The 20,224-nt window shown below is 36.6% G+C and overlaps 1 protein-coding gene and 1 pseudogene across 3 annotated transcripts; both read left to right on the top strand.

Annotated features, from left to right (window-relative positions):
• The first annotated feature begins 2,018 nt into the window (after positions 1–2,018).
• Positions 2,019–9,090, top strand: LOC132641981 (probable methyltransferase PMT5). 3 transcript variants are annotated; one of them, XR_009583038.1, is made up of 10 exons: positions 2,019–2,363; positions 2,627–3,500; positions 3,947–4,082; positions 4,265–4,505; positions 5,446–5,671; positions 6,340–6,491; positions 6,616–6,919; positions 8,097–8,229; positions 8,445–8,652; positions 8,744–9,090. XR_009583038.1 is itself a non-coding variant. In XM_060359163.1 (9 exons), the coding sequence occupies exons 2-9, from the start codon at positions 2,989–2,991 to the stop codon at positions 8,592–8,594; spliced, it is 1,854 nt and encodes a 617-aa protein (XP_060215146.1). In that variant the 5' UTR covers positions 2,020–2,363; positions 2,627–2,988; the 3' UTR covers positions 8,595–9,090. The 3 variants fall into 3 exon arrangements, 2 of the variants coding, with proteins under 2 accessions (XP_060215146.1, XP_060215147.1); XM_060359163.1 differs by having other exon boundaries at positions 2,020–2,363; positions 8,445–9,090; XM_060359164.1 differs by having other exon boundaries at positions 2,027–2,363; positions 6,343–6,491; positions 8,445–9,090.
• A 1,195-nt stretch (positions 9,091–10,285) lies between these two features.
• On the top strand, positions 10,286–20,054 carry LOC132641980 (uncharacterized; annotated as a pseudogene).
• Positions 20,055–20,224: the final 170 nt, after the last annotated feature.

The following is a 20,224-nucleotide window of genomic DNA, read 5'->3' as shown; positions in this document are numbered from 1 at the left end:
GACATTATATAGCAAAAAGTTGAGCTCCATTTGGCATTATTATACTTGCTAATTACGTTCAGTTAAACTACTTCTGCAATTGGATAAAACACTACTTTCACATGGTTCTAAGCCATCTCTGACGATTAATCAACAATTCAAAGTACTTTTCTTAAGTATTCTTCATAAACCAGCGTTTATATATAGATGTAAGAGAATCTGTTTGGGAAGTAAGAAGCCCCTTTGACATCTCTTCATCTGCAAATAATTCTCGATGTGAAAACACAAAGCCAGGAGGCTGATCTTTGAATAGGAAAAAGAGTGGATCTGCAGGATCCCAAATGAATTAGCTTATTCGAAAAAAGCCTTGTTCTTTGGAAGATCTATCTCGTGTCAAAAAAATGAGATCACTTCTTATGGACTCGTTGAGAATGATTCTGATCTAGTTCATGACCGATTAGAAGTAGAAGGCGCTCTGGTGAGATCTTCATGGACAGAAAAAGATTGCAGTCAGTTTGATAATGATCGAGTGACATTGCTTCTTCGGCCCGAATCGAGGAATCCCTTAGATATGATACAAAAGGGCTCTTGTTCTATCCTTGATCAGAAATTTCTCTATGAAAAATATGAATCCGAGTTTGAAGAAGGGGAGGGAGAAGGAGCCCTTGACCCGCAGAAGGATTTATTCAATCACATAATTTGGGCTCCTAGAATATGGCGCCCTTGGGGCTTTGTACTATATCCTTGTTTCACATATCATCAAGCTTGGATTTTCAAGGAAAATGATCACTTTAAGGTATTTTGATTAAAAGAAGAAAAATACTATAATAATTATTGAAATTCTTTCTAGAAACTTTGGAACATAACATTTTCGAGACTTTAAAAAGGAAATGCACATTCGTTTTTCTACACGAGAATATCTTTTGCTTTACTTAAAACTAATTAATATTCTTCTTTTATCAAAACGATAATCATATTCGGTGTTTGCACGAACAATAATTGCTCCGATAAAATGTGTACTAATTTAATTAAAGTAAACTAGTCTATTCCTTTATTATATTACTATTAATTATATAAGTAATTAAAACCATTACATATTTTAATTCTAAGCACAACTTAAGACGGTGTGCAAACATAGTAAATGACTTATAGCTAGCAAAAAAGAAATGGTAGAGAGAGAGAAAAGCTACTAACCAAAACAATTACTACATAATTGCATTATATGCAAGATTTTCAAATATATAAACATGGTACAACACACTATATAGCATTATATTATAGCTAACTAATAGAAATGAATTACGTAAATAATATGCCCTCAAAAATTTTGAAAAGAAAGAAAGAAGAAAGAATACTATCTATTCTTTCCTTTAAAAATTCAGATTTCCCTTTTGGTTAGTACTTATTTGTTTCAATTTACGTGTCTTTCATTCATTCTTAGTCCATTTTAAAAAATAATCAACTTTTATATGTGATACTCTTTAACTCTAACATCCACGTGACATGTTTCAGATCACAGTGTTAGAAAAATAGAATAATATTGATATTGATATTGATTACGGACAAATCAATACACTGCGTCGTGGCAAGCCACTACTTTGAAGGTGATATCGGCCTGATAGAGATGCAAATGAATGTAACCGGTCGCTCCCCAAAGTTACACAATCACTTCCAAACACGTGCACTCGTGACTGAAAGTTTAAAGTTTGCACAAAACAGTTGCCGAGAAAAATAACTTTAAGAGAAAGAGAGTGCATAAAAGAAAAAGAAAAAACATTAAACATTATTGTCAATAAACATTAAAGACATCAATTTTATTGAAACTTTACTCTAAAATTAAAGAGAAAGGTTAAAAGAGAAGATTAACCAAAAAAAAAAAGAAAAAAAGCGGCCCCCACTACTAATTTCCCCTGCCACAAAGTGCAAAAAGTAAAAGAAAAAGATACTTCTAATTAAACACAATTATTCCTTTGTAATAATGAGATTGTGTGAGTTTTCTCCATGTGTGAGCCTCTGAAATTGATCTGTATAACACACACACACACACAAAAACAGTAATATAGTTAGATTTGAATACCCCATTATAGAGAAGAACTCACATTTGGATAGGACTCTCTCTGCATTTTTTTCCAATACAAAAACAAAACAAAAAAGTTGCTGTCACCTTTCATTTTCATTTTAACAAAACTCTCTTTCTTTTTCATTTCACAAAACTCTCTTTCTTTTTCATTTTCATTCTCTCTCTCTCTTTCTTTACATATTTCAATGGCCAATACCAACTCTGCATAGCTTTCTGCAACTGTCACAACATATATATACATATATATATATGTAACTAAATAAGATAGACATTGTCCACCCCATTATCAAGAACTCATTTTTAGGTACAATAAACAAAAACCCTAATCTTTATTGCTTTCTTGATTGTCATTTGTCATGTAAAGATTGAATCTTTTTGGTTAAAAATGTGATTTTTTTTTTTGTTTTTATTGGCATTTTGGATGTGGATCTGATCTGGGGTTTTGATCTTTTTGTCTTTAATGATGGAAATGATTGACAATTTTGAATCTTGATTGTGATTGGTAATTTTCATTTTCTTGATTCTTATGTGGAAATTTGTTGTTGTTTTTTTTTTTTTTTTTTGCAGGGAATTGAGAGAGTTGTTTCATAATTGGCATTGTGTATGAGAAGTGTGAATGATTGGTAGTTGATGTGTCATAATTTTCTTGTGTTTACTTGGTGATTGTGGAGGCTTGTGGGATTGGAATTTTGCCTAATTAAGATCTTGATTAGTTTGGCATGATTGGGGAAATTCATTTATGTTGAGTTTAGGTAGTGGTTTAAACAGATGCCAGTTGAAATTGTTTGGATTTTGGGTGATATATATGGGAGATGGTCTCTGATGATATATTATAGTTTTCATAGTTCTTGGAGGTTCAGGTTGAAACAATAGCTACCATTTACTGGTCTTATCAACTCTATTTTCGGAGGGGTTCTTGAAATTTGGCCATGAGAAGCCCTTTGCTCAATAAACTATCATTAATTTTCGGCCCTAGACCGCCACTCAACTGGATACTCTTGTGTCTGGTTAGTGTCTTTGTGCTAATAGCATTGTTAGGATCATCTTCTACTACTACATTTGACTCGGTGACTTCCTCAGCAAAGCCTGATATCTATACAAATTATAGAAAGCTAAAGGAGCAAGCAAGAAATGATTATTTAGAGCTAAGGAGCATTTCTCTAGGAGCTAATAGGATAAAGGATGTTGGTCTTTGTGGGAAGGAGAGAGAGAATTATGTGCCTTGCTATAATGTATCTGCAAACTTGTTAGCTGGTCTTAATGATGGGGAGGAATTTGATCGACACTGTGAGTTATCGCAAGAATTCCAAGATTGTTTGGTTCGTCCTCCAAAGGAGTACAAGATTCCACTGACTTGGCCAGCAGGTAGAGATGTCATATGGAGTGGAAATGTAAAGCTAACAAAAGATCAGTTCCTTTCTTCCGGAAGCATGACAAAAAGGTATAGTTGATCAAATTCAGATGATTTTTTTAATAATAGTGCATTTAACATGATAAAGCACGTGTCTTTAGTAGGCGTTCGGCCATATATTCCGAATATTTTTCACTTTGTTTTGAATTTTTGAAGTTGGAGTTGAAGATGCAGTTGTGTTTGGTTATACATTTTGCAAAGGAGAGAAGAGAGCACTTTATTTGGAATTTATGAAGATAGAATTGGGAAACAGGTTTGGAGCACTTTTCCAAATTTGGAATCCAACTCCAAGTCGGATGTGGAAATTCTGTAACCAAACACTGATTTTGAAATAAAGTGAAAAATTATTCTGGAAAAAAGTGATTCTCGTGACCAAACGGGTCTTTACCTCCTTTGGATTGGCTTATATATAGTAGTAGATTCAAAAAGGATTTTTATGCCTGCTTTAATTGGTCATTGGTTTTCTTTCTTTCCAGGCTAATGTTATTGGAAGAGAACCAAATTGCTTTCCATTCAGAGGACGGAATGATTGTTGATGGTGTCAAAGATTACTCTCACCTTATTGCAGATATGATTGGGCTGGGAAGTGATACAGAGTTTCTTCAAGCCGGTGTAAGTTCAACTTCTGATCTTCTTTAAATGGACATATCCTTATTTGTTACTTGTTTGTATCTTTGCGGGTTTCTTTAAAGTCAGTTATTTTGGACTACAAATGATGTACTGGCTACTACATCCCTACAACTAAATGCAGAATAGATTTCACTCTTATATATATTGTCTTTTCTGAATAACAGGTGCGCACTGTGCTGGATATTGGTTGCGGATTTGGTAGCTTTGGTGCCCACCTACTCTCACTGAAGTTGATGGCTCTCTGTGTGGCAGCATATGAGCCATCCGGTAGCCAAGTTCAGTTAGTACTCGAGAGAGGACTTCCGGCAGTCATCGGCAATTTCATATCGAAACAGCTTCCATTTCCATCATTGTCCTATGACATGGTTCACTGTGCTCAATGTGGAATCATTTGGGATAGCAAAGGTATTGCTGCAGTTGTGCTTTGAGAAGTACGATTTTCCATCAGGCACTTATGAGTGATTATCTTACTATATTTGTAATTTCCCTCTATTAACTATGCTATTTATTTCATTTGCACGCTTATTTCATGATGTCGATTGCCGAATTCACTCCTACTAACATTGCACGTATTTCTTTCCGTTTGTTATATGATTGACCTCCTACATTGTTTAACATAATTTCCAAATATAATAATGTTGCTTGATATTGCCTATATAGCTAGACTTACTAGTGTCGCCGCTGATCAATTTTCTTTTTAAATTCAAAATTCTGCTGTCTCTGTCTCATCTGAGCTGGACAGCTGGCAGCTGCCTGAAAGCTTAGACCATCTTGTATGTGGGATGATTGACCTAAGCTGGAGCTAAATACTACTCTCTCCGGATCAAAACGAGTGTCCACTTAGCCTTTTTTTCTTGAGTCAAAAAGAGAGTGCACTTATCAAATCAAGAAAGAATTAACCTTATTTTTCCCGATTTACCCCTATTAAGTGCTATGTGATCAAATCCCAATACCTATTTAATTAGGGACAGTTTAGTCAAATTACCTCTTTTTGTCTAGGAGTTAGTATTTTCTTAAGGGGTGTGCAAATTGCTAACTGGACACTGTTTTTGATCTGGAGGGAGTAGTAGATCTTATCATTAAAAACCAGAGCCATATTCTCTTTATAGATGATTTCTAGTTAATAGTTGATTTTGTTCTTTCACGTTTCCCTTAGAGAAAAGCAAAAACATGTTCTTTCCATCTGTCAGTTATCAGAAGAAACAATTTCAGATATCATATGGCCTTATTAACATTTAAATTATCCTTTCAAGACCTGTTAACATTGAACAATAAAAAAAGGAGTCCTGTTAATATTTGAAAATAAACTCAATAGCATGGAACTGACGATGATTTGACAAAACAGATGGGTTGTTTCTTATTGAAATTGACCGTTTACTCAAGCCCGGAGGTTACTTTGTTTTAACCTCACCCACAACCCGGCAGCAGGATAGTTCTACCGGTGCAAAGAAGGGAAGTACATCTAGTCCACTGGAAGAATTAACTAAGAAGCTCTGTTGGTCTCTTTTGGCACAGCAAGAAGAGACTTTTATTTGGCAGAAGACAGCTGATTCTCAGTGTTATACATCCAGGTAAGGCTACTGAGAAAGCCAATGCGTCTCACTATGTTCGGGCTTTCGCTTCTGACTTTAATTAATTCAATTTAAGATAAGCTAATTTTCAAGAATAAAAGGAAAGAATGAATGTACTACATGCAGAGTTTTAATTCTGGAAATATAATGCTTTCTCTGTCCCAATTTATGTGGCTCCGTTTAAGAAAGACTTTTGAGATTTGTGGTCTAAAAGACAAACAAAACTTAGATATTTGTGTGGTTATAATTATTTAATTAAGGTTAAAAGAGGAATTTTAATGTTAAGTTGTTTCTAATTATAGAAAGGTGACATTCTTTTTTGGGACAGATGTAAAAGGAAAGCGTGTCACATAAATTGGGTCAGAGGGAGTACCTATTAAAGCAGACTGTAACCATGTTTTATTAGAAGCGTCTCTAACACCACCAACACCCCCCCCCCCCCCCCCCACCACACACACCCACGCACATACGAATTTTTTGGTGTGCACTTGTTTATAGATTATTGTACGCCCCAACTGGCCCCTGTTCTATACAAAAGGGAAAACCCTTTATGCTCAGGTGTTAATATTTGTATGTTTAGGTCTCTTTTCAAGTTATAGTTGTACCTTTTTCAGTTTTCTTTTCTTTTCCACTTAACTTCCGCGATGAGAATTTGAATCTAAATGTAGCAGGCAGGGTGAGATACCAGTTTGTAAAGGAAATGATATGCAACTTTACTACCAGCCACTTGCAAGCTGTATATCTGGGACAACCAGTCACCGGTGGGTTCCAATTCATAGCAAATCTGATCATCTGAACTCAACTGAGCTTGAAATTCACGGCAAGTGTTCTTTCTGTTTCCCAAAATAAAAAATTGGTTGTTGCATGTTCAGTTTTATCTTAGTTTTATGATACCTTTTATTATTTGCAGTCAACTTTTTTACCAATCTTTTACTTTGTGACAGGGATCCATCCTGATGATTTCTTCGAAGATTCAGACTTCTGGAAATTAGCTTTGAGAAATTATTGGTCTTTGCTGTCACCCTTGATTTTCTCTGACCATCCGAAAAGGCCAGGTGATGATGATCCATTACCTCCATATAATATGGTGCGAAATGTCATGGATATGAATGCTCATTATGGTGGTCTTAGTGCTGCATTGATGGAGGCAAGTAAAGCAGTATGGGTGATGAATGTGGTTCCTCTTGGGGCGCGTAATACACTTCCTCTCATACATGATCGAGGTTTTGCTGGTGTTCTGCATAACTGGTGAGACATTGTTATAAATGTTTTAAAGACTTTCAAAGACGTGTGCTTGGATGTGTGAATATGTTGAAGTTGGAGAGAGTGCGCTCATGTTTTTATTTTCCTTAATTTTCTTGATAGTTAAATTTTATTAGGATAAATTTTCTGTCTCATATTTGTTAGTGGAAGCAATTACATCTTTTTGAAGAATTGCAGTGTTCCTCTTTGCTTGGGTGCTACTAAGGACATTGTTCCTCCATAATATGCAAGTCCAGTATTTAAGTGGGGAAGGGTAGAGGGGATTGGGGCCCATCACCCTGAGTTTTGAAGGCTGTGGTTGGCCGAAAGGGATTTCCCAGTCATGAAAATATGCAATAAGCATCATTTTGCTCTCTGGCACATCTTAGATTCTTTTTCTTGATTTTTCGTAAGTATCTCTTTTTTTTTTTTTTTTTTTGTGGATAACCGTGGTGTCCGGGTCAGCTTGCGCACATCTCGACCAAATTCACGGGATACCTGCCTCCTCCCACCAGCAATAGGTACCAGGTAACACTGTCCACCAAGGCTTGGACAGATGGGAAGAAATCACTTTAACATTTTTGTCTCTGTTGGGATTTGAACCTAAGACCTCATGATTCTCAACCCATTTCATTGACCACTAAGCCACACCCTTAGATGCTCGTGATTTATCATCTCTTCAACTTCACTGCATCTTTGTCCTTTTTGATTTGATGATCAACGGGAATTCTGCTGGATTCTGAAGTAAATTGCATTTTGATCTTTGGTGCCGTTACTGGATACAATGACCGATGATAAGAGAACTGCTCATGAACTCAAACTTTCTACCCATAGTCCATGAGAAGGATCGTAAAACAATTGGATGATCCTGATGTTTCCCACGTGTGATTTAATTGTTGACTGTCAGCTTAATTAGTTTTTGGTTATGATTGTAATTTCTCCTCACCAGAAGATATCCTCCACTAAGGCATGTCTTTATATGGCCAGTGAGAATGAATTTAAGACCAGGGGAAGGCAGCATCATAAGAGGCCTGACCGTAGTCTCACCTGGATATATTCTTGAAATTTGAGTCCTGCTTTCAGTTGATATCTCATAAAGAAATCGAATTTGTACTGTGTTTTATTTGTAGATGCTCGAAATATTCTGGCGATTGATTCCAATGTTGTTCTATAATTGGTCCAGGTGTGAGCCCTTTCCTACATATCCCCGAACATATGATTTGCTCCATGCGAATGGTCTCCTTTCCCATATTGCTTCACAAAAATGCAGCATGTTTCAATTACTTTTGGAGATGGATCGTATTTTAAGGCCCGAGGTAATATTCTGTTCGGTCTCTATATTTCCTTAATGATCCTTCGGTTTACTTTTTCTTCGAAGGTTAGCTTGTTTCTCTCATTTAGATACTCATACTTTCCTAGTCTTGTTGACATAACATCTTCATATGTGTCACCATCATGTATTCCTTATTCCTTGCAGTTTGCACATGTTTTTACCTTATGAATTTGAATTGTAAGAATATACTTGTTGCAGGGATGGATTATTCTTTCTGATACATTGGGTCCAATAGAGAAAGCACGCACGTTAGCTGCCCAAATACGCTGGGAAGCTAGGGTGATCGACCTCCAGAATGGAAGTGACCAGCGACTACTTGTATGCCAAAAGCCATTCGTGAGGAAGTGATGTTCTGCAAATGCATAATTTCACTAATCCGACCATTGTCCAGTCCTTTTTAACACTGGTAATATTTCTTAACCTCTCATGTAAAAGAGGAATAAGTATGAAAAAGCGAAGCTCAATCGAAAAGATTGACTATATTTTGATCTAACCAGACCTCAAGCTGCGCGGTCACGTCTGAATCTTGGTCTTCTTGCTGATGGATAATACAGTGCTCACAAAGATGAAACTATACTTCTTGGAAACTGATGAATATAGAGAGCGCTTTGCTTCATTAGTAGTTACAGCACACGAAGAAGATTCTTTTGCCATTTTTACAATATTTATGTAGCAATTCTTTCATCTCATTGCTTCTCTTTTTGTTTTTCCAATTTTGAAATTCATTATGAATTTTGTAATTGAATTGTGTTTTGTACTGAAGAACTACCCTTACTGAGAGCAAGAGTTCTATTGGAATCAATCATAAAGATGATGCTTCCAAATTCTTCAATAATTTGCATTCCATCATTTGTCTTGTGGGATTTCTTGATGGACCTACTTTAATACTTTTATTTATCAGCATTACATCTTTTGTGTTCCCAGGTTATTATTACACAGTAACTTGTCGGATTAGGCGTTCTGATCTTTTTAAGATTGGGGTAAGGATCCAGGTGTCACGATTCGTCTAAAAATGATTCAAATATCTAAAACTAAGGCTATAAAAATATCCCTAAATCATGAGACATTATGTGGAAGGCTTACATGTAGCTTATAGTGTGTACTAACCCAATCTCTTATTTTCAAGTTGTTGATGGTCATCTTGAAATCTACCCCATCTTTTCCCATGCCTTCACATCTAGACTAACTTTTGTCTTGAGAAATCAAAATGCCGAATTTTATATCAACTTTCTCAGTAGTTTGTGGTTGAAGTACCCAATATTGATTGACCAAATCGGCTTGTATCCTATATCCATACTAGTGTTGATGGTGTTGGCATAATCACGACACCAAAATGAAGAGTCCAAGCAACATAGATCATGACAGAAGAGTGGAGAGGCATGAAGTACGAGCAAAAAAAAGCACCAAACGTGATAAAGCTCAGGTTCCAGTGTCGATGTTGCATTGACACGATTGCGACACCACAAATGAAGAGTCTAAGCAACTTAGATAATAGCGGAAGAGGAGAGAGACGTGAAGTACGAGCAACAAAAGCACCAAACATAGTAAAGCTCAGATTCTGCAGAAGAGAAGCATGGCTAAGTATCTCTAGGGTATGTTAGGTTCCAACTTGCAACTATTCAATAATCAGAACTACAAACAAGAAAGAAGGCATAGTAGGGAGGGAGGTTTAATCATATTTTTAAAGTAAAATGAGAAGTTTAAAGTAAAGGTGTTTAAAATGAAATCTACAAATAATTAAGAAATTAAAAGACCAAGTTCTAACGCAATATTTTTCTCTTGTATCTATAGGCATCTTCGCATAGTGAGCATACTCCCACCATCCTAATGTAAAGGTGTTTAAAAGGTTTTAAGAAAGATTTTTTTTCCAAAACTCATGATCTGAAGTAAGCTATAGAAATTTTTGTGGCTAAAAATATGATATTTTAGATCGACTAAAACAAAAAGAGTATCATATAAATTAGGATGAACCGCGTATATGTTTGGGCCTACTAGTTTCAAATGGACCCAATTTTATCAAAATTGTTTTCTTGGGCTCCATTGTATTTTCCTCAAATTTTCATCTTCCTTGCGTGAACCACCACTAACTAAACAAAGCAACCATTGTTAAGAAAATATTGTTAAAAGGAAAAAATGTTGGTTTATATACTGAAAATGGAGATTGATTAAAAGATTGGTTTTTTTCATTTCAGTTTGAGGTCACTGCTCTTTTTTCCTGTCTTGGTTTGAGTTCCAAGATTCCATAGCTAAGCTTCTTGATTTTTGCTATTTTTAGAAACTAATTTGTATAGCTTGGAGCTTCTATATATTCATCTTAGGCCATTACTTTGATTCTCTAATTTTTCAGTCTATGGGGGCTCTTTTAGCAATTGATTTTGGGTATCAAGGACTAAAAAGGTTCTTTTTTTTTTTCCTCACTTAAAGATGGAATTTTGAATTGACTAATATGGCTAAGGAAAAACTAACTTCAAAGAGTTCCCTTCTTGGATGTATTGCTATACAAAATGGTAGCTTAGTTGGTATACTCTTATCTCATGCTTATGAGTTATGATTTTAGTCTATTTCAGGAAATGAATGGTCTACTTTATGATGATTTTCCAATAAAATCTCCTTATGGAGCTTTGGTACAATAACAACCTACCGAGTGTAGTCTCACAAAGTGGGGTCTGGGGAGGGTAGTGTGTACACACACCTTACCCCTACCTTTGGGAAGGTAGAGACGCTGTTTCCGGTAGGCCTTACCTCACAGAGCTTTGGTAGTGGTATCAGTATTACCACTTAGCCAAAGATGCCAGATACCGTTCAAGGGCAGCATTTAAGCTCATGCTACTCGATTCCAAATTCTCTTTTTTGCATGCATGTAAATCTGTTCTCGATCTTTGTGCCGCTCCTGGTGGTTGGATGCAAGTAGCCGTCAACAAAATACCCGTTGGCAGCCTTGTTTTAGATGTAGACAGAGATCCTATTAGGCCAATTCGGGGTGCAATTTCTATACAAGAAGATATTACGACTTCTAGGTGTAGATCGACTATTAAAAGAATTATGGCTGAGAAAGGTGTTGGAGGGTTTGATTTGGTTCTTCATGATGGATCTCCTAATATTGGTGGTGCTTGGGCTATGGAAGCTACTGTGCAGAATGCTTTGGTCATTGATTCTGTTAAGCTTGCTACTGATGTTTTGGCTCCTAAAGGAACTTTTGTTACTAAGGTACGTATGGAGGTTTTGAATATTAGCGGAGTATATGATTATCATATTCATATGTAGTGGCGAAGACATGATTTTTGCTGAGGGGGTTCAAAAAAATCAAAGGAAACAACTGTCAATGAAACTCAAACTTGAGTGCTCATGAAAATTTAAATCTATTTACCGCTGAGCCAAGCTTTCGGTTTGTGTTAAGGGTTTCATATGAACCCGCCCCTTCATAATTTTCATTATGGGATATTTTATAGGGATAGTTACATTTTGGGACCGCTCAAAAGAAAAATATCCGGAAAATATATAGGTTTCATACTATATTAAGTATAAATGTACTATAATATTCATGTCGTATACACGAAATATACATATATATACAAAATATACGTAATCAATGTATAGGTTTTGTATATTTTGGCTAGATCCCCGTAATTAATTTCGGCTGAAGGGCCAAAAATGGAAAAGAAAACTCTATTTTATGCTGCACTTGGTCTCTCTCTTTGCTATTTGGTTCGGTGCAGAGGATACTCTCTGGTTGTTCTTTGCTACTTAGTATTATAGTATTATGTTATATATCTGTTGCTTGTCTTTTTGTTGTCGGGTTGATGGGAATTGGGATGGAAGCTATTTATCTACAAGTTATTTCTTTCTTTAGTACTTCAGTACGCACATGCGAATAAGTAGACATTACATGCACAATATATACAGTATAAACATACATATATATGTAAAAATTATTGTCATTTGAGGTCTTAATTAATTTAATAGTATCATTTTGTTATTATCAAAATATGATTCTGCTGTTTTTTTGTGACTTTCTGGATCTTATTTGGCAAGTAATATCTGTTGTTTGTGTTCTTGTGGTGTTGGTTGGGAGGAGGGGAACTTGTGTCTAGTTTGTTACTTAGTATTGCTCTGTATCTCTGTATACATATGTGTGTCTTGTGTGTGTGTGTCTTATTATTTTGGGGATGGGTGGAGGGAAGCTTTCCATTTTGGTGTGCATGGGGAGAATGCAAGCTTATAAGTTATAGTATCTACTTTGTTTTGTATTCTGAGACACACACCCACACATACATGTTCTTTGTCCTTTTCTGATCTAATTTGTTAGTATTGGAATAATTTCTTTCGTCGTGTTGCATTTCCCTTAAAGCTGGTGGTGTTAATGCTTGTTGAACTTCGTCTACTATTCGTCTATTCCAGTCTTTTGATTCTATTGCTGCACCAAAAAAATGGAAAAAGAAGAAAAAAAGACGAATGTGAAAGATTTTATACAGTAGAATTATAAGATGCACGATTTATATTACTCACTCATGGAGCTGTGCAGTTCCCAATATGCTTGAGCCACAATAGAAATGCTGGATTTTATCTGAAGGTTTATGTCCCAGATTAATTCTCATTCAGCCCTCTTAATAATAAAGCTAACCGCGAACCACAACCCCTAGCTCACCAACTTACAAATGCTTTTTTTTTTTTTGGCCAAGCATTATCGCAATAAGTTGATTAAAACAAAACTCGATAATGTAGATACCAACATTGCCCAAGGCCAGATGTCAGTATTTACATTATCAATTTTATTGTGATCTCCAGATAAGCTTAGCAAGGGGTTCAAGAACCTCTTGAGTAAGGAATCACTTTACAAACACTAAGGTCTAGTTTGTAAGTTTCAATTGCAAAAGGGAAATAGTTTCCTAGAAATCCACCATTCTTTGCATAGTCCATATGAAGAGTAGAAATATGAGTTCTTGACTGAATACAAAGGCCTGTTTGAGTATCTAGCTTAGACATTGTTTCTATTGGTAATTTACTTATTAAAACCAGTTACTATATTATTTACTAAGGTTCACTATTTGCTAACTGCAATAATATCATTTTGATTTTACCTGAGTTTTGTTATCCAAAAGCATCACATCTATGTGAGTTCACCCATGACTATCCAGTTCTCCAGATGCAAGTATTTTGAACCTGCCTAGTAGAAACCAAAGTTGCCAAGCATACTGATCTGCTGTCTGATTTCAGATTTTCAGATCTCAAGACTATAATGCTGTTCTTTACTGTCTAAGACAGGTATTTTCCTTATTTTCAGTACTTAATTCCACCTTTTGGTGTTTATATGGATCAAATGGACCATCATCTTTGCATTTGATTGCCAGCTTTTTGAGAAGGTTGAGGTGGAAAAACCTTTAGCCAGTCGTTCGGCATCTGCAGAAATATATATTATTGGTCTCAAATATAAGGCCCCTGCTAAGATTGACCTTCGCCTTTTTGATATAAAGCACCTCTTTCAAGGGGGTAAAGAACCTCCTAAGGTACTGAAATTTTGCATTTCAATTTTCTCTCCCTATATCCAAACCCCCCTCCCGCTCTCTGTTGCCACTGCTGTGACCATCTTGTAGGCTTAGCCAAAAAGAAATATGTACTGACCATGCATATATTTAAATAGGTGGTCGATGTACTAAAGGGGACGAAGCAGAAGAGACACCGTGATGGGTAAATCATCTGTCTAGAGTTTATTTTATGCTTATGCAGATTAGCCTTAGTCCATGAGAAAGACTTCCAATTGGCCGTGGTCAAAACAAATGCTATTCATGCTTAGACTTCTAGGGTGCCTTACAACACAGACGGAGTTAATGAAGCAGTGGTCATCTTGTTTCGGAGGACATACTCTATCTTTTGTCACAGTTAAATCACTCTTTTTATATGGTTTTCTTGTATTTTAGTTCACTTTGATCTGATTAAACTTGTAACCTAAATTATTTTCTTCTTGTTACCGTATTTGCATTAACATGAGTATATGCTTGATGCTTCTATATCTATTTTGTATCCAACTAAAAGGCTAAAACCAATATTGCAGTTATGAAGATGGGGAGATACTCTTAAGGAAGGTCTGCTCTGCTGCTGATTTTGTGAGGTCTGATATCATGAGCCTTGGCTCAGTTACTTCAATAATGTTTAATGATCCTGCTTCTTTGCCAATGAGAGATCATCCTCTGACAACAGAAGAGGTATAACTCTGATCAACGTTGGCTTTTGTATTTGTCAGAAGCATTCTTTGTAGTCTTTATTCTGTCTGTTGCCTTACAGTTTATTTTATGGTCCAGGTTAGAACACTATGTGAGGACTTGCGTGTTCTGGGGCAGCAAGAGCTCAAACATCTTTCAAAATATGGCTCAAAAAACTTCTTAGATTGAGATGTTCACATTTGAAAAGCATGTCTTAGACCTGTTAATGGAATCTAATTGGTTTAGGTTGTTAAGCAATGCCCTCTTTGTTATAAGTCTTGCATAACTATCGTTTGCCTTGTAGGTGGCGTAAGCTTATGAGGAAAGCCTTTGCACCTTCAGAGACTATTAGTAATCCGAAAGCAGTAGTTGAATGTGATGGCGAGGAGGATGAAGATAAAAGACTTGTAAAAGAAATGGAGGAGGTGAAGGATACTGAACTGAGAAAGACGAAAAGAGAAAAAAATGTTCTAGCTAAAAGACAAGCCAAGGTTAATACATATGCTTTACCTATCTCTTTCCTTTTTTTTTTTTTTGATGACATGGGAACCCGCAGCCGCTACCCTTCGGGTGCGCACAGGGTAAACCCAGCTTCTGTGCAATAGCTCGCAAATCACACAGAAGAGGTAACCCGCACTAGGCAAGCCCCGTGCGACGAGCTCGACCCAGAAGGCAAATCCCCTACTGTTGGTACCATTTTTTCTGCTCAAAAGTTCAGAATGCATAGCAAAAGAAATCGTGTGACTCTGATCTGTGATAGTTGAGTTTAGTATAATCATAGAAAGAACAAATAAACCCAAAGTACAAATTCTGCTTATATGTTTTTTTTTATCGATTTGGTTTTATTGGTTTCAATGCATCTTCTAGATTGCCCCCCTCAAGCATCTTTTTCAGCAATATTTTTGCTCAGTGTACCTATCTGTCAAATCATACACCAACAAACCCTCAAAACATTTTTTTTTGTTTGTTTGAAATTTGGTGTAGTTTGATTAGTTGCTTATCAGTGGCAAATGGCGGGATCTGGGTATTCCTAAAGAAAACCTGTTCCAAGCTCTTTCAGATAAAATACTGTGGGTTTTTTCGTTGGTGTTTAATTGATTGATCAGCCAGGCATTGATTAGCTAGAAATATTTCTGTATCTGTTGCACTTCTATTCGACCCATTTCTCCAATGCAAATAATTTCTCTTCCAAGGTTTCTAGCTGCTTTGCTCCCCCTCCTTCTTGGTCTGTATTAAAATAGCAGACGGTGAGAGTCTATCGGTATTCGGCTTTTCAAAATCAACATTTTGTATAGGTACTACCACTTCAACACTTTGTTTCTGAATCTAATAAGTATCTCTCTCAAATCTTTTGGTTCATCATCATGACGATATTGGAACATTGACCATTGTTTGTATTTATATTATTCCTTGCTGTTGTTTTCGTTAGCTTACTCCCTGATCCTTCTTTAAATTGCAGGACTCAGCACGCAAAGTGTTGGGGATGCAATCAGATGCAACTGAAGATGGTTATAATGATCAGGAGCTGTTTTCTCTAGCATTAATCAAGGTATGCCACTCCACTCTGATTACTTTGTTTTTTTTTGGTAAATAATAATTTTATTCCCAAAAAAGTGGATGTTCAGTACAAAACAGTAAGGACTGAGATATGGACATAAGTCCCATAATCTTCAGCCAGCATCAACAGCTAAATTTAAACAACTAGAACAAGGCATCCAAGTCTAACCACTACTTTCCCCTAAACATGGCAATCAGCAAGGGTAAAAGTTAAATTCTTTCAACCAATCTGCAACATTTGGCTTCTGTTGTCCTTGTAGATGTACCTCCTGGATAATGTGTTTAACTATGCTGTCCACGGATTGCTCTTTGTGCTGGAACACTCTTAGGTTTCGTTCCCTCCATACGTGTTAAACAGCAGCAGCAAATGTCATCCTGTATACCTCATCTCTCGCACCTCTCCCTCGTGCATTTTTAACAGCCCAGGCAATTTCTTCTTCCCACCTCCAATTATTTCTATGGATTCCTTGCCATCGCAGCAGCTTCAGCCACAGTTGTCCAGTGGCAGAACAAGCAAAAAAAAGATGTGAGTGACTTTCAGGTGCTTGATTGCATAGGGGGCAGACTTCCGTAGTAGTAACACCCCAACTACTTAGTCTATCTCTGGTGTATAAGTTACCATGAGCAGCTATTCTGAGTGTAAAAACCCACTTAGGCAGTCCCATATTGTTGCAGACCATGCGCCTCCACGTGACTTTTGGGAACTCCCCTCTAATTTTCAAGTAAAATTGTTTTATATGGAAACAGTTCATCTGGGGAATATCGGACAGTGTGTAGCCAGCCTCTAAGAAATACTTCCCTGCTTTCATTATTTTTTGCATGATCCATGAAGCTTGCTTTGGTACATCTTCCAAGAGGTTCCTGCCTCTCCCATAATAACAATGTATCCATCGAACCCAAAGTTTGTCTTTCTTTTGACACAAATTCCACAGAAGTTTACTGATTGCTGCTTTATTCCATGCAGTGATATCCAAGATATTCAGCCCTCCAGCAGTCTCAGGTTGACACACTTTACTCCAGGCTAGCAATGCCTTCTTTGAGATTTCAGTCCCACCAGTCCATAAAAAACTTCTACAAGTTGCTACAATAGTTTTGATGACTTTCTTGGGTAGAACAAATACTTGGGCCCAAAATACTTGAATAGCGAACAGGACAGATTTAATAAGTTGAGCTCTACCAGCATAAGATAAGAATTTTGTGGTCCAGGACTTAATTCTATTTAGTATCTTATTTAGGAGAGGCTGGCATTGAATATAAGACACTCTGATTACTTTGTTACTTTATAGTAAATGCAACCCTTATTGAGATAAAGAAAGCATTTTTCGTTAAAGTTGCCACTATGTGGTCAGTCATTCCTTCAGGGAACTGCTCAGTTGCTGTGTATATAAGAAAAACACATATTAATGTCCTGGTTAAAAATTTATGGTTGTTTTGGTTCCTGGAACTTTCCTCTTTCGAATTCATGTCATAATTTTTCTATGAGATTTCAAAGTTTTAGTTTTAGAATTATTATCTTTACATGGTGAGGTCAAAATGCATCATCTATTGAGTAAACACCAGCAGAAAGAAAGGAGATACACTCCCTTCATTCAAGGAATAAATTTGGAGTATCCACCCCTCGAAAACTTTGTTCTATTGGTTCATTTCTTTTTCCCCCTTACCACCTTTGAGAATGAAAACAGAACAACAAATTGTTCATAATGTAGATATACATTAGACCCCAACTGGTGGAGGGTAGACCTGTTTTTACATGTGTTACCTTTTTCTTTGTCTATTCTACCTTATTTCACATCCAATCGTGATGTAACATGAATTAAATCATCATTTACTTTTCATCTTTTTCTTTTAAACTCTACTTTGCTGTTAAGCCGAGTGTCTGGCCCATATATTTCAGGGAAAGAGAGATGTAGTAGCTGTTCAGGACAATGAATATGATGATGAAACTGCTGAAGTAGAAAGTGAAAATGATGGAACTGACCTGGAAGCACTAGAGGATGCATCTAGCAATGTGGACTCTGAAGAAGAGCGCAGAAGGTAACGCGACTGTTTTACTTAAATCTGTTTCTGGAAATGATTATTTTCTTGTGTACTACTATCAGAACTTATTCATTTGAATTTTCAGACGTGACAATGAAATAGAGAGGTTGTTTGAGGACCATAACGAAAGGCATATATCTGGAGTTGAAAGAAAAGCAAAGCGGATAAAGCAATCCCAAATATCCTACTTGGATGATGGTAAATTCTTTCAGGTATAGTAGGTTTTCACTCTTGAAATATATACATTGATAGGTCAACTTGTCCACACAACTGAAATCAGCGCCGACTAATGCTTGATCAGTTTGAGCTAATAGTTAGCTCAAATTGGCCCAAAAAACTAGATTTAGTGTATATTCTTCTTTCTGTCACACTTTAATTTCTCTATCTTTATGAACCGAAATAAGAATTGTTGAATTTGTTTTGATGATTAAACAAATTATTAAAAAAAAAACAATGAAATATAATACTCCTATTGTGTTTGGGGGGAAAGGGGGTTGTTTAGTCCACATTGATCCAACCCATATTGACCCAAGCAAACCTTGAGTGTGGTGAGTCAGTGACCCATTTATTGACTCCGACCATATTAACCGCTTAAATTTTGACCCGACCTGCGCAGCTGACATGAAACCGTACTGCTGTAGGTTTCTAGTTATCTTTCCAGCACCTAAACTCCTTTAAAATGATTCTTTTGTTGAACGAATTCATTTACGATGGGTGGATGGAGATGAGGTCTTTGTGGCTTCAACCAAATTGCCTTCCTTTACTTTCTTCTGTGTTAAAAAGGATAAGTTAAAAGGATTGAGACTTTTTATTCTATGTCCAGGGTGGTGGTGAAGATGGCATGACTCATTCTGCTCAAGACTCAGACATTGATAAGGGAGAGGATGAAGTGAATCCTCTAATCATACCTCTAAAAACCGCTCCATCTCAAGAGGAGGTTGTAAAATCACGGTTTACTCAAGATGTTTTTGTTGAACCGAAAGACCAAGATATGCTGGATAAATATAACAGTGAAGATGAAATGGTAATAGATCAAGTAGGAGAAAGGGCCCCAAAATCTAAGACACAGACAGATAATGAATTGCCGGTAGAGACTCTAGGTCTGACAAAGAAAATAATGGATGGTTCATTCCAAGTCCCAGCATCGGAGACAGCAGAGGATTTTGAGATTGTTCCTGCACCACCTTCAGATTCAAGTGATTCGTCGTCTGATGAGTCAGATGAATTAGGTGATGATAGTGATAAAAAGGCTGAAATATTGGCTGCAGCAAAGAAAATGATTTTGAAAAGGCAGAGAGATTTAATGATGGATGATGGTTACAATTAGTATATGTTTCACGACGAGGGGTTGCCAAAGTGGTTTACAGACGAGGAGAAAAGGCATCAACAGCCTATAAAGCCTGTGACGAAAGAGGAGGTTGCTGCAATGAGAGCTCAGTTTAAAGAAATCAATGCTCGTCCTGCAAAGAAGGTAGCGGAAGCCAAAGCGCGAAAGAAAAGGGCTGCTCAGAGAAAGTTGGAGAAGATTCGGAAGAAAGCTAACTCGATATCAGACCAAGCAGATATTTGTGATCGCTCAAAGAGTAGAATGATTGAACAGCTATATAAGACGGCAACACCTAAAACACCAGAAAAGGAATACGTAGTGGCAAAGAAGGGCGTTCAAGTGAAGGTTGGCAGGGGGAAAGTTCTTGTTGATCGGCGAATGAAGAAAGATGCAAGAAGGCATGGAATGAGCAAGAAAGGCCCGAAGAAGGTAACTCAAAAACGAAAACGCTCGCGGTAAAGCTTCAGCAACAGGCAAGAATGGAAACTTGATATAAACTAATATAGGATCTTAGAAGCTTGCCAAACATAACTTAACTCTTAATTTTTTCTTTTACATGTTTTAGAAATGCAAAACCAACTTTGAATGCAGCAAGTTACAAATTATTGTAAGGTGTTTAGTAGGTAAAAACTACGAACGTGGCAGTTTTAATGAATAAGGCAAAATCCCTCTCCATGTTGCTTTTATCAATGTCATGGTAATTCTATTGTTTAATGTTTTTAATGTCAAGTCTATTATCCAAAATCTACTGGAATAGAAAGAAAAAAAGGTTGACTAGGTTGTAAATATGACGTAATATAGTTCCTAAACTAGCATATCTAGTCTATATAATGCAATGAGTTAAATGCCTAAACTGTGTG

This window comes from Lycium barbarum, chromosome 5 (assembly GCF_019175385.1).
Source record: "Lycium barbarum isolate Lr01 chromosome 5, ASM1917538v2, whole genome shotgun sequence".
NCBI lineage: Eukaryota > Viridiplantae > Streptophyta > Magnoliopsida > Solanales > Solanaceae > Lycium > Lycium barbarum.
This window is presented reverse-complemented; position numbering and strand designations above follow the sequence as displayed.

What these genes read in the sequence shown, in the direction of transcription:
- LOC132641981 (XM_060359163.1), top strand. Translation starts at nt 2,989, where the DNA reads ATGAGAAGCCCTTTGCTCAATAAACTATCATTAATTTTCGGCCCTAGA. An exon ending in AACTGAGCTTGAAATTCACG is followed by an intron (nt 6,492 to 6,615) that starts GCAAGTGTTCTT and finishes ACTTTGTGACAG; the next exon opens with GGATCCATCCTGATGATTTC. An exon ending in ATCGTATTTTAAGGCCCGAG is followed by an intron (nt 8,230 to 8,444) that starts GTAATATTCTGT and finishes TACTTGTTGCAG; the next exon opens with GGATGGATTATTCTTTCTGA.